The 13,213-nt window shown below is 39.1% G+C and overlaps 2 protein-coding genes across 7 annotated transcripts in view; both read left to right on the top strand.

The window, feature by feature from the left end:
- The window catches only part of LOC131428380 (low-density lipoprotein receptor), a 916,545-nt gene that overhangs the window by 495,552 nt on the left and 407,780 nt on the right, over positions 1–13,213 (top strand). The gene's annotated exons all lie outside the window — the stretch shown is intronic.
- LOC131428382 (proteoglycan 4-like) lies at positions 3,170–6,635 on the top strand. Its single transcript, XM_058592298.1, has one exon. The coding sequence runs from the start codon at positions 3,753–3,755 to the stop codon at positions 6,333–6,335; it is 2,583 nt and encodes an 860-aa protein (XP_058448281.1). The 5' UTR covers positions 3,170–3,752; the 3' UTR covers positions 6,336–6,635.

The raw sequence follows: 13,213 nt of genomic DNA, 5'->3' as shown, positions 1-13,213 counted from the left end.
TTTAGCGAGTAGACTTCCGTCAAATAGAACTTAACGAAATGGCTTTCGTCGAATGAATTTCAACAGTACGAATTTTGGTGAAACGGCGTCTAGAGAAATAAATTTTTCTCAAAGTAGTTTTCCCTTGATTATAACCAAATTCAATGAAAGTACTTTCGGAAGTGTGAATTTCGGAGAAACGGATATCGACAAAATGGCTTTATGTAAAATGGCTTTTGAAAAAAATTTCAATTTGCTGGAATGAAATTTGGCCGAACGACTTTCGCCGAAATGGAATTTGCTGAATAAACTTTCGACTAAAAGGATTTCGGCGAAACGGTTTGCTGCAGAAAAGATTTTGACGGAATGGTTTTCGACGAAGTGACCCATTTGATGGCATAAATTTAGTCGAAATGAGTTTTAATTAATAGACTTTTGTCGAACGGCGAATAGACTTTCGTCGTATTAGTTTAAGTGAGCGGGTTTCGCGAAACATTTTCCGACATAGGCTATTATTCACTAAAAACAAAACGGCTTTCGTCGAAATGTATTTCGACATGAAAGTTTTAGTCGAAATGAATTTTGACGAATGGAGTTTCTTCGAATGGCGAAATTGAAATTTTTTTTGGAAAAATGAATTTTGGTGAAACGACTTTCGCCAAACTCGATTTTGGAGAATAAATTTTTGGCGAAATGTTTTTTTTTGGCGAAATGACTTTCGGTGAAACGGCGTCCGACGAAATGGCATTCGGCGAAATGGCTTCTGGCGAAATTAATTTTGTCGAAATGGATTTAGATTGAATTCTTTTCGACGAAATGACCCATTGAGGAAAAATGGAATGGGTTTTGATGGACAGGCTTTTGGCGAAATAATTTCTGACGAAATAATAGATTAAAATAAGCTCAATGAAAAGACCAATTCTGGGAAACGATTTCCGTCAAAATAGATTAGGAGAATATACTTTCGGAGAAGTGGATTTTGGAGAAACGACTTTCGGTGAAATAAATTTTGAACAAAACGATTCTCGGCGAATAGGCGAAACGGATAACAGTAAATGGGTTGAGGTGAAATGGTGAAACAACTTTCGTCAAAATAGATTTTGTAGTATAGACTTTCGGCGAAATAGATTTCGGTGAAATGGCTTTCGACGAAATAGATTTCGGCGAAATGGCTTTCGACGGAATAGATTTCGGCGAAATGGCTTTCGACGAACTGGCGTTTGGTGAAATGTCGTTCGGCGAAATATAAATACGCCTAGCATAAATTTGGGGGTTAAAAAATAACTGTTTCCTCTGCAAATTACCGAAATATAAATAGATTTTGACAAAACGAACTTTGGCAAGATAAATTTTGGCGAAATGGCATTCGGCGAAATAATTTTCGATTTAATAAATTAAAATGAAATAAATTAAAATTTAATATTCACTGCAAAACAAAATCAGTGGTATTACTCATTAGACAAAACGGAATTCGTCGAAATAGAGTGTTGCTAAACGACATTCGTTGAATGGATCTCGATATTACAGAAACTTTTCTGTAGAAATGAATGCTGGCGAAAAAAATTTCCTTGGACGGACATCGGCGAAATAGGAATAGATTTTGGAAAAATGAATTTTAGCCAAACGACTTTCGTTTAAAATGGATTTTAGAGCATAGACCTTCGGTGGATTAGATTTTGGCAAAATGGACTTCGGCGAAATAATTTTCGATTAAATAAATTTTTGGCGGTTTTCTTTGAAAAAATATTTGCCGAAATGGTTTTCGACGAAACGACCCATTTGGTGAAATTGCTCTAGCCGGCAGGGATTTAAAGAGGAATAGGATTTCGTCAAACGAATTTAGACGAAAAGACTGTAGGCGATTTTTTCTGTTTTTTCGAAAAAGTTTTTTGACGAAAAAACCTATTGATTAAAAAATGGGTTTAGTAAAAAACGGTAGAACGATAACTTATTGAAATGGATGTAAGGGAATAGGCTTTCGACGAAACAGATTTCGACAGAACGGCTTTATAAGAAATTTATTGTGGTAAAATCGGATTTGACGAAATGGTTTTCGACGAAATGATTCATTTGGCAAAAAAAAATACTTTAGTTGAAATGGGTTTTTAATTGAATAGGCTTCCGGCGAAATAATCTATTCACATGAAATAAGTTCCGTGCAATGACGCATTCGGCCGAATGACTTTCGTCGAAATGTACTTTTGGCGAAACGACATTCGTTAAAAAGAGCTCGGCATAGAAGTTTTTGTCGAAATAAGTTTTGGAAAAAATGTTTTTTTCTCGAGTAAACATGGTTGAAATGGCTTTTGGCAAAATAGAAATGGATTTTAGCGAAATGGATTTTGGTATAACAACTTTCATGAAAATGAATTTTGGTGAAAAGACTTTCGGCGAAACAGATTTCGGTAAAATGGGTTTTGATTAAATGAATTTGATCGGAAAGCTTTTCTTCGAAAAAGATTTGCCGAAATGATTTTCGATGAAATGACCCGTTTTGTAAAAATGCTTTAATCGAAATGGATTTAGATGAATAGGCATTAGTCAAACGAATTTGGATAAGACTTTCGGTGATAAGATTTTTTATTATTTGAAAAAAAGCTTGCTGCGGAATGGTTTTTACGAAATAACAAATTCACTAATAATATGTTTAGTCAAATAACCCATTCGGTGAAACGCCTCAAGTCAACATGGATTGAGAAGAAGAGACTTTTGGCGAAATGGACTTCGGCAAAATGCCGTGATGATTAAACGTATTTAAAGATTTTGGTGAAACGGTTTTCGATTAAATAACCCATTTGGTAAAAACTATTTCATTCGAACAAATTTAGATGGAAAAATTATCGGCGAACTAGATTTGGGCGAAAACGCTTTCGGCGAAATCCATTGCACACGAAAGTCTATTCCCAAAACTCAAAAATTTTTATGTATGACATGAAAGTCATTTTGCCAAAATCTATTTCGTCGAAAGCCATTTCGTCAAAATCCATTTGACCGAAAGTCTTTCGATGAGATAACTAAATTCACTGAAAACAAGTTCAGTGGAATGTCCTATTCGAAAAAAACAGTTTTTGTTTCGAATTAAATTTTGGTGCAAAGACCTTCGTGTAACGGATTTTGCGGAAAGAGCATTCGATGTAATGGTTTTCGGTGTGACGGGTTTTTGTGAAAATTAAAGATCTACGAAATTTCACTGGATTTCCACGAGTTTCAAGATCACATATATGTTCTAATGTTTGGTAAATTCGGTAGAGGTTTCCGTAATCTTTTCTCGTTTTAGAGATGGGACTCGAACCCGTAGCTAACTCCTATCCGGGGAAATTATTTTGCCACTGCCTGTGAAACACATGAAGAAACACCCTATTCCATGACATTTTTACACACTCTTCGTGAAAAACCCTGATAAATTTTGACTTACCTCGATAAATCATTCCACCAGTGACATTTCGTAGACGTTTGAATGAATCGCTAGAAAATCGACTACCCAGTAGAATATCCAATAAATAATCCACCTATCAACGGGATTGGAAAACGAAGAATTTATTGTTGTTCGGATTTCTTCGGCGAAACTTGATAAAAAGTACCCCCCTTCAATGGAATGGAACATTTTCTTCCACACGCTTAGTCAACCGACAGCCGATAGCAAGTCCAATATATTCTGATAATCTTTGCTGGACAACCAACAATACACAGTATGCGAGCGATAAGGAACTGTTATAGTCAAACCATCTGAAGATTATCCAGCTCAGTCGAACGCTAATCGTCACCGGAATCAGATGGTTGAAGTCGAAATGGTCGATAACTTGAAGAATTGTCTAGTGCTTTTGGCCGTACTGTTGGCCGTTGTTGGTGCGGAAGAGTTTAAAGACAAAGATCGCTGCAAAGGGTTAGCGGATGGAACCCTACTGCCGGATCCGGAAAATTGTCGCAAGTATTACGAGTGTAAGAAGGAGGAAGCCAAACATAAGACCTGTGCTCCGAAACATAAAAGTTTCGACTACATCCTACTGAAATGTGTCGATACGGAAGAAGCTAGATGCTACGATAGCTCGGTAACTACGGTAGAACCGACGACGAAAGCACCCGAACCATCGTGCGATGTTCTTGAAGATGGAACGCGTCTACCCGATCCGGACAACTGCCGAAAGTATTACGAGTGTAAGAAGGGAAAGGCCAAACATAAGACGTGTAGTCCGAAACATAAGAGTTTCGACTACATCCTACTGGAATGTGTCGATACGGAGGAAGCTAGATGTTACGATAGCTCGATAACTACAGTAGAACCGACAACGAAAGCACCCGAACCATCGTGCGATGGTCTCGAAGATGGTACTCGTCTACCCGATCCGGACAACTGCCGGAAGTATTACGAGTGTAAGAAGGAGGAAGCCAAACATAAGACCTGTGCTCCGAAACATAAAAGTTTCGACTACATCCTACTGAAATGTGTCGATACGGAAGAAGCTAGATGCTACGATAGCTCGGTAACTACGGTAGAACCGACGACGAAAGCACCCGAACCATCGTGCGATGTTCTTGAAGATGGAACGCGTCTACCCGATCCGGACAACTGCCGAAAGTATTACGAGTGTAAGAAGGGAAAGGCCAAACATAAGACGTGTAGTCCGAAACATAAGAGTTTCGACTACATCCTACTGGAATGTGTCGATACGGAGGAAGCTAGATGTTACGATAGCTCGATAACTACAGTAGAACCGACAACGAAAGCACCCGAACCATCGTGCGATGGTCTCGAAGATGGTACTCGTCTACCCGATCCGGACAACTGCCGGAAGTATTACGAGTGTAAGAAGGAGGAAGCCAAACATAAGACCTGTGCTCCGAAACATAAGAGTTTTGATTACATACTGCTGAAATGTGTCGATACGGAAGAAGCTAGATGCTACGATAGCTCGGCAACTACTCCGGAGCCCAGCACTACGACTACGGATGCTCCGGCGGTGACTACGGAGAAACCTACTCAGATGTGCGAAGATCTAGAAGATGGAACGCGTCTGCCCGATCCGGAAGATTGTCGAAAGTATTACGAGTGTAAGAAGGGAAAGGCCAAACATAAGACGTGCAGTCCGAAACATAAAAGTTTTGATTACATACTTCTGAAATGTGTCGATACGGAGGAAGCTAGATGCTACGATAGCTCGGCAACTACTCCGGAGCCCAACACTACGACTACGGATGCTCCAACGGTGACTACGGAGAAACCTACTCAGATGTGCGAAGATCTAGAAGATGGAACGCGTCTGCCCGATCCGGAAGATTGTCGAAAGTATTACGAGTGTAAGAAGGGAAAGGCCAAACATAAGACGTGCAGTCCGAAACATAAAAGTTTTGATTACATACTTCTGAAATGTGTCGATACGGAGGAAGCTAGATGCTACGATAGCTCGGCAACTACTCCGGAGCCCAACACTACGACTACGGATGCTCCAACGGTGACTACGGAGAAACCTACTCAGATGTGCGAAGATCTAGAAGATGGAACGCGTCTGCCCGATCCGGAAGATTGTCGAAAGTATTACGAGTGTAAGAAAGGAAAAGCCAAACACAAGAAATGCACTCCAAAACATAAAAGTTTCGATTATATATTGCTGAAATGTGTTGACACGGAAAAAGCTAGATGTTACGATTCTTCGGTAACTACGGTTGGTCCCAATACTACTACTACCACTACCGGAAAGCCAGATACTACAACGACGAAGAGACCGTGGACTACGACGACGAGGAGACCGTGGACTACGACGACAAAGAGACCGTGGACTACGACGACGAGGAGACCGTGGACTACGACGACAAAGAGACCGTGGACTACGACGACGAAGAGACCGTGGACTACGACGACGAGGAGACCGTGGACTACGACGACGAGGAGACCGTGTACTACTACTACTACTGATTCAACTACTCTAGCCCCATCAACAACAACAATAACAACGGAGGAACCAACCACAACTACAGAGGAACCGACAACAACAACGAAGGAGACGACAACAACAACAGAACCGACAACAACAACGGAGGAACCAACCACAACTACAGAGGAGCCGACCACAACAACAACAACAACGGAGGAGCCGACCACAACAACAGCGCTACCGACGACGACCTCCACCAGACCACCGATCATAACGACGAATGCTCCGACGCCTACTTATCAGCCCACGTGCGGCGATGATTTCAGTGGCCTACTGCCACACCCGAAGGACTGCACCATGTACTACGTGTGCCATGTCGGCGAGGACGCCATCTTGATGCACTGCATCGACGGGTACATTTTCTACGTGCCGTTCGGGGTTTGTCTGCCGGGAGATGGAGCCACGTGTGAACTACATCATAATTAAACAATTCTCTATTTCAGGTTTTTTTTTTATTCGGAATAAACTTTCTTATTTGATACAGCATTGAAAACCACTGGTTGATATTTGTAAATTGACTTGGTCCTGCGGGGGGAAACCTTCGTCGGTTGGGGACCGTAAAACACACTGGCCGTACTTCTCCGGGGGTTGTAGATGATATCGGCTTGAACGTCCGGGTTTCGACCGTTGCCGAACTTCTGCTGGTACGGGTGATGGTAGATCACTTTCGGTTTGTAGGTTATGCGGATGGGCCGCGGTGTCGGTGGAGAAACCCGAACGATCGGTATCCGATGGTAGCCAAAGGTATTCCAAGGTTGTTGCAAATAGTTCGGACTCGGTGCAAGACACCCCGTCGGGACGAGTCGGTTGTTCGGCGGCGAAGGTCGGAAGACGTGCTCCGGTAGATATTCCGGTACCGGTATGGACTTTTCGTACAGTTCCTGAGACGAATCGAAGGGATCGATTCGTGCCCAGGGATCGGTAAGCTTTGGTCGGAAACTACGCATCCCGTACCATTGATCCTCCTGCCAGTCGTAGTACTTGTAGGTGTCAACCATCGGATCCCACAGTTGATTGCCGAGTACCGTGCCGGGTGCCAGCAGTAGGAAAAGTTTGAACCACATTTCGCTTGATTTCAGTTGCGGGAGGTTTGTGCTGATTCATGCCAGTCCGTTACTCGATTTTATAGTTTTGTTTCAATGCTTGGACTAACTGTCGCGGAAAAGTCACGCAACTTCCGGCAATATTTCGGTGAGAGTTTTTACGCGACTTGCGGAAGTACCAGTTAAGATAGTTGTTTGTTTATGGAAGTCACGCAACACAGTAGGCTATGGTTGTGTGTTTTATTTTTTCGATACGAAAAGGTAAACAACTTTGAACTTCAGTCGTCATGCAAAAAAAGCGGCTCGCGGCCTACTAGGAGCTAATAAAATTATTTCATTTCGATAGCAGAGCTGCAAGTGATCGGAAGTTTCGGCTTCTGATTACGCTATCGCAAATCGGTGACCATAAATAATTTTCTCCATAGCCTTCTACTGGTCGGACGTCATCATCGTGTGAAGTAATCAATCATCACCCTTTTCGACCAGGTCTCGTCTGGATCCCGGGTGGATTCCGAAGGAACGTGATTCGTCTAGACGTCGATAATGAGTCCAACCGCCTCGATACTTCTGTTGACCTTTTTGCTGTCGGGTGATTTTCTGTTGCGTTGGGGATTAAATTCTTTCAATCGATTGTGCTAGCTGATAACAAACGTAACATTATGAGCTGATTTGTCCTTATTTCCGCTGGACTGCAGATTGACGGCAATTGCATCGGGTCTACTGGGATTTATTCGGATTCTTTTTCGGTGATATCGTTTCGAGCATTGTTCAAATGTGTTGTAATTTTAAATTGTTAAAATGGTTCAAGTGAACAAATACCGATGTGCTTAAGGCACTTCTGTGTCGTCCGAACACTTCAAGTTGTCCTGTTGGTTATGTAGTTTTCTAGTTAGGTTGGACAGTTGTTAATACCAATCGAGAAAAAATCGAAAAAATTGTGTCAAATGTGAAGAGAGATACATCGATTTTTTTGGCAAAAGATTTGTGCATGCGGTCAAACTGGCCAACGCTTAAAATTCTTTTCGTTCGAACTTGAACAAATTTTGATTTTGAAGTGGAATATTCCCGTTTTCTATTGTCATGGAACACTTTCTGGACATGTAGACTTTGTCACAAAAAGGCACTTAGCATACTTAGCATTTTTAAACTTTTTTGGATTGTCGGAAAATGACAAATCTTACGAAAAAGTGTTGTACTAGTAATTTTCACACAAAATCCGTCAAATTATTGAATAAAAAATTAAATAAATCTTTATCGAGTCCTACACCGTAAAGAAAATTTAGAATCGATTTACAAAAAAAAAAACCCAAAGTTTCATTGAATTGTAAAATGACGTATTTGTAAATCACCTTAAAATTTTGAAAATCGTACTTTTCCTCAGTGTATGATTCGAATAGATGAAATTCGTGCCAAAAGCGTATTCGGATTTGGTAGCACCCTCTCAGTTTTGAATTGAAATCTTCTGGACATGTAGACTTTATCACAAAAAGGCACTTTGCATGCCTTGTTTTTCCCTAATTGTGTCTTTGAAAAGAGAAGGTCAAATCTTTTCAACCTACTTCTGCTCAAATAGTTATTGTCGAAAAATGACAAATCCAACAAAAATATTGTGGTACTAGTGATTCTCACAAAATCAGTCTAATGCTTTAGTAAAAATACTGAAAATCCTTATCGAGTCCTACACCGAACAAAATGACTTTAAAAAGGCAAGTGGGTAATGTCAGGTGGAACTATGCCAAGCTATCAGTTCGCTTTCACATGTCATCCAAGTCAGTCGATAAAACAAAACCGCTTACGTTCGGGACAGAAGAAACCAAGTACAGTATTGTGTAGTGAACAATAGAACGACCTCGAAATGAGTGAACCAAACGAACAAAAGCTACCTCCGACACGAAAGAATACAATTGTTGTTGACTTCAGGCAGTGCAAAATTCGACCTTCGATACGAGAACTTGAAGGTTTGCTTAAGGAGCAAAAGCATCTTGACACAATGTACAACAAGGCGCATCTACAGCAACTAGCAACGAAATCAACAACAATACCACGGCAATGGATGACGAGACGAACCACGAACAAACTGCCCCTCAATCCTCGCAGGAGGGAAATGAAAGCTCCTCTCCCCCTAGAAAAAGGGTGACAACGAGATCCAATACAAAAATTTTTTTAGCTAAAAACTCAGCTCAATAGGCCACGTACGGAAAAAGACCTGAATAAAAATATCTTTTATAAAAAAAAACATTGGCACATGTTTATGTATGTTGCATTATAACGCCAGTATAATTGAACGTACTCTTGCCAAACTTGACACAGGCACTACTTGCTCTTCAGAAATAGTCATGAGAGTATTTGCCAATGGAAAGGAGTGTCCCTTGCATAGGAATAGAAGATAAAACTAAGCAAATTTTGCTTTAGTTGCTCCGACAGATTTAAAATCATTAATATTTTCTTAATTCATAAAACAATGATCAGTTTGCTGAGAAGATTTCTGAGAAGTTTTGTTTAAAGATAGAAAAGATTAAACAATAAGGTGGAAAAAACTCTGTTGAAAAGATTTTTTGCTTGGTAGTGATTTATCTTAAAAATATTAAAGGGTTGCCGCTCATTCTAACTATGTGTATACCCCTAACCTTTGTATAAATTTGGTCTATGAAAATATCAGTGATCAGTCAGGGGGTTATCAAGTAGAATCATCGATTCGATTTTCTGCGATAATTGTCAACTAGCGATTCACTTTTGGTAAATTCCACACATCGCCGATCATTGTAAAACTGTATCTATTTTGGTAGGAGCGTGAAATACTCAGCGTACGAGGTGGAGCGAAAAAATGTAGAAAAATTCTCTCATGATTTTGTAGCATCATCTATCAGATTGACGATGTTGTATACAATGTATAGAAATATCGAACCACTCTCTGCCAAATTATCGGCAATCACCAACACTGCTCTAAATAAAAGGCATGGAAGACGAATTTAGCGCTAAATCGTATTCAGAGTTGGCAGCACCCCCTCAGATTTTAATGAAACTTACTGTACATAAAAACTTTGTCACAAGAAGCCACTTTATTATTTACAAAAATGATCTAGACAGTCTTTTGGAAAGGGTCAAACTTTTTTTTTATTAATTCTTTTCAAATAGCTGTAATCGAAAACCGACAAATTCTACAAAAAAGGGTTCGATTAGTGATTTTAAAAAAATAGTCAAGTTTTTCAATAAAACTTAAAAAAAAATTCTTAACTCCTACACTGAAAAAAATCTATTTTGAAACTTTGAAATTGATTTGCAAAAAAATAAATTTTTGATTTGGATGCAAATTTGTTACAAGATAGGTGATAATGTTACTTACCTAAAGTGAAAAATTGAAGGAAAAAACCTTTTTTAATCAACCTAGTGGTGTGATGATGCCTTTTTCACTAGAAGATTCTGTCAAAAAAATAAAATTTCTATCTTGAATAAAATAAACTTTCTTTGGTATGAACTAACATAACCTTTGGAATTTGTAAACAGTTATGTCCAGTTAATAAGTATTTTTCTTCATTTTGCATCGTCGCACTAAATGATTAAACACACTTTACCCTATAGTCCTGAAACCGGAAATCGGACCCGGATGAAATAGGGAACTTTTGTTTGAGCCTGTTTGTGGAAATCGATCAAATCATCCTTGAAAAATTGAGTCAGTCTCGTTTTAGAGTTTTTGATAACTATTTTCGGTACTTCGGAACATGGAACCAGTATAGCCGAAGTCGGTTCGTTAAGTAAGTAACTAATATTGCTTACAAATTAAATCTGTTTTGAGCAAAATCTATAAGAATTGAATCCTTTTTTGCATCGTCGCTCTAAATGACGGTCTGCAATTTCAAACAACCTTTTACCCTATGAAAACGTGATGAAATTTAATAGCTACCCATGGGACTATGAGACTTTTTATTTTATGAGTGACTTTATTTGACACATACTCACACACACAGCCATTGCTCAGCTCGAATGGTATAGAACACTTAGCCCTTCGAGCCAACTTTCAATAGTCAATTTTTCAAGTAATTGCATAAACTTTTTATATGAGAAAGTCAATAAGTGTACTTTTATAGAAAAGCATCGTTATCATGTTTTTGCGATAATACTAACAAGTAGGTAAAAATTGAATAAAAGATTCACAAACTTACATTTTTTTCGCCTGAAAAATATAGATTTAAATATGGCAACCCTGCACGCTATACGAAATTGAACAAAGCACGCTGCGAACGGATCAAGGCCGATGGTGTTTTCTTCTTCCGTACCGTACGTACCGACGCGTATCGCTTTTGCATCGTCATTTTGAATGACGATTTGAATGTTTTGACACTCATCGCCCTATAATTTCAGAATTGTAGAGAATATTTTAACAGCTTTGATTTGAGTCACGATTTGAGAATTTCGGTTTGACCGTTGCTGAGAAATCGAGAGAGAGAGAGAGAGAGAGAGAGAGAGAGAGTTGGCATGACTGGGAGTGCGATGCAGTGTCCTGGTGCTGTTCTCAAAAAAGTATAATTTCAATGTGTTTTTTGATATGTATAGTTAAAAATTTGGTTGAAATAGTTATTTTGAGTGATAGTGCAGGTGTGACAAGTATGTGTTTAGTAGTGAGAGTGCTATTTGTTGAATAATATTGATTCGCGCAACTAAAGATGCTCAAGCGGCGGATACTGTGAACTTGCCGCCCCAAAATTCAACGATGTAAACCTGTTAACCGATCGAAGCGCCGTCTGCATGTCATTGTTGGTGTTGTCGGATTTCTATGAAATGTGTGAAAGTTTACAAGTCGATCGTGTCATTAAGACTGAAGGTCTAGGGTTGGTCTGCAGCGAACCCATTCGCGAGTGTTTTTATCTTATTCTTTCAGTGGTCGTGTTTCATCTCGTGTTGTTGACAGCAGAGCGAGTGGGAGAAAAGGGATACTGGTGAGATCGTTCCTTGAAGCTATTTTATATTTTTCTTACTTATTATATTTCTGCTGAGTATCGAAAATCAGGTTTGGTTGAGATAGTATTGTTTACCAAAACATATCCGGATCTTTTTCCCTCCCTACTAACAAATCTCCTATCCCGTGATGCTCGTGGAGATACAATGGTACCCGCGGTCTCTAGAATCAACGAGTATCGGACTAACATTCCTTCCTTTTAGTCACAAAATGCTACTTTGTTTTTACAAAAATGAACTAGACTTTCTTTCGAAAAGGGCCATACTGTTGTTACGATTTTTTTTTTTCTAATGGCTGTTGTCGAAAATCCTACAAAAAAGTTTTGTATGAGTGATTTTTACAAAATTAGTCAAGTTTCTGAAGAATTGAAAAAAATCCTGATTGAATGTGATGATGCCTCTCTCATATTACTTATATTTTAAAATAAACTACACAGAAAATTCTGTCAAGATTTTATTTTATCAAACTTGAATGAAATCAAACACTTTATTTGGTATAAACTATCAGCACCTTTGCAGTTTGTAAACAGTTATGTCAAGTTAATATAGAGTTAAATGTGGCAACCCTGCACGCTATACAAAATTGAACAAAGCACGCTGTGTGCTAGGCGGTGGCGTTTTCTTCTTCCGTACCAGCACGTACCGATGTGTACCGATTTTGTATCATTTTGTATGACTGTTATAAAATTTCAACTCATTACCCTATATTTTCGTAACCGGAAGTCGGATCTGGATGAAATTGCACAGTATCTTTTAGGACACTGAGAGCTTTAATCTGAACCATGATTTGTGAAAATTGGCTTAACCGTTGCTGAGAAATCGAAATGAGTTCTGTTTTTGAAGCTTTTCTTCAATATTACCGGTGCGTTTGGAAGCGAAAACCGGGGATTAGTAGTTCCAAAGTAAATTTATATATCCAGTAAATTTTTTAAAAATGAAATTGAAAATTTCACTCATCGCGTTGTAATACCGGAACCAAAAGTCGGATCTGGATAAACTTTTTGGGGACTTTTTAAAGAATTTCAAGACCTTTTATTTGCATCTTAGTTTGTGAAAATCGGGTTTGAAATTTTCGAGAAAATTGAGTGCGCATTTTGTCGTAGATTTCTACATATTTCCTTGTAATTCCGGAACCCAAAGTCGGATAGAGACAGAATTCGACAGTACAACAAAATGTCCGAAGAACTCAATGAACTGTATAATAGCGCCAAAACAATGTCTGACCCTCAGAAGATCCACTGTTTTGTGCCTATTCCTAGTGACAAAGTAGAGGCGAAAAGGTATTCAGAATTAATTCAGAAGCAGAAC

This window comes from Malaya genurostris, chromosome 2 (genome assembly GCF_030247185.1).
Source record: "Malaya genurostris strain Urasoe2022 chromosome 2, Malgen_1.1, whole genome shotgun sequence".
Lineage (NCBI taxonomy): Eukaryota > Metazoa > Arthropoda > Insecta > Diptera > Culicidae > Malaya > Malaya genurostris.
Note: the sequence above shows the minus strand (reverse complement) of the source record. Positions and strands in the feature narration are given on the sequence as shown.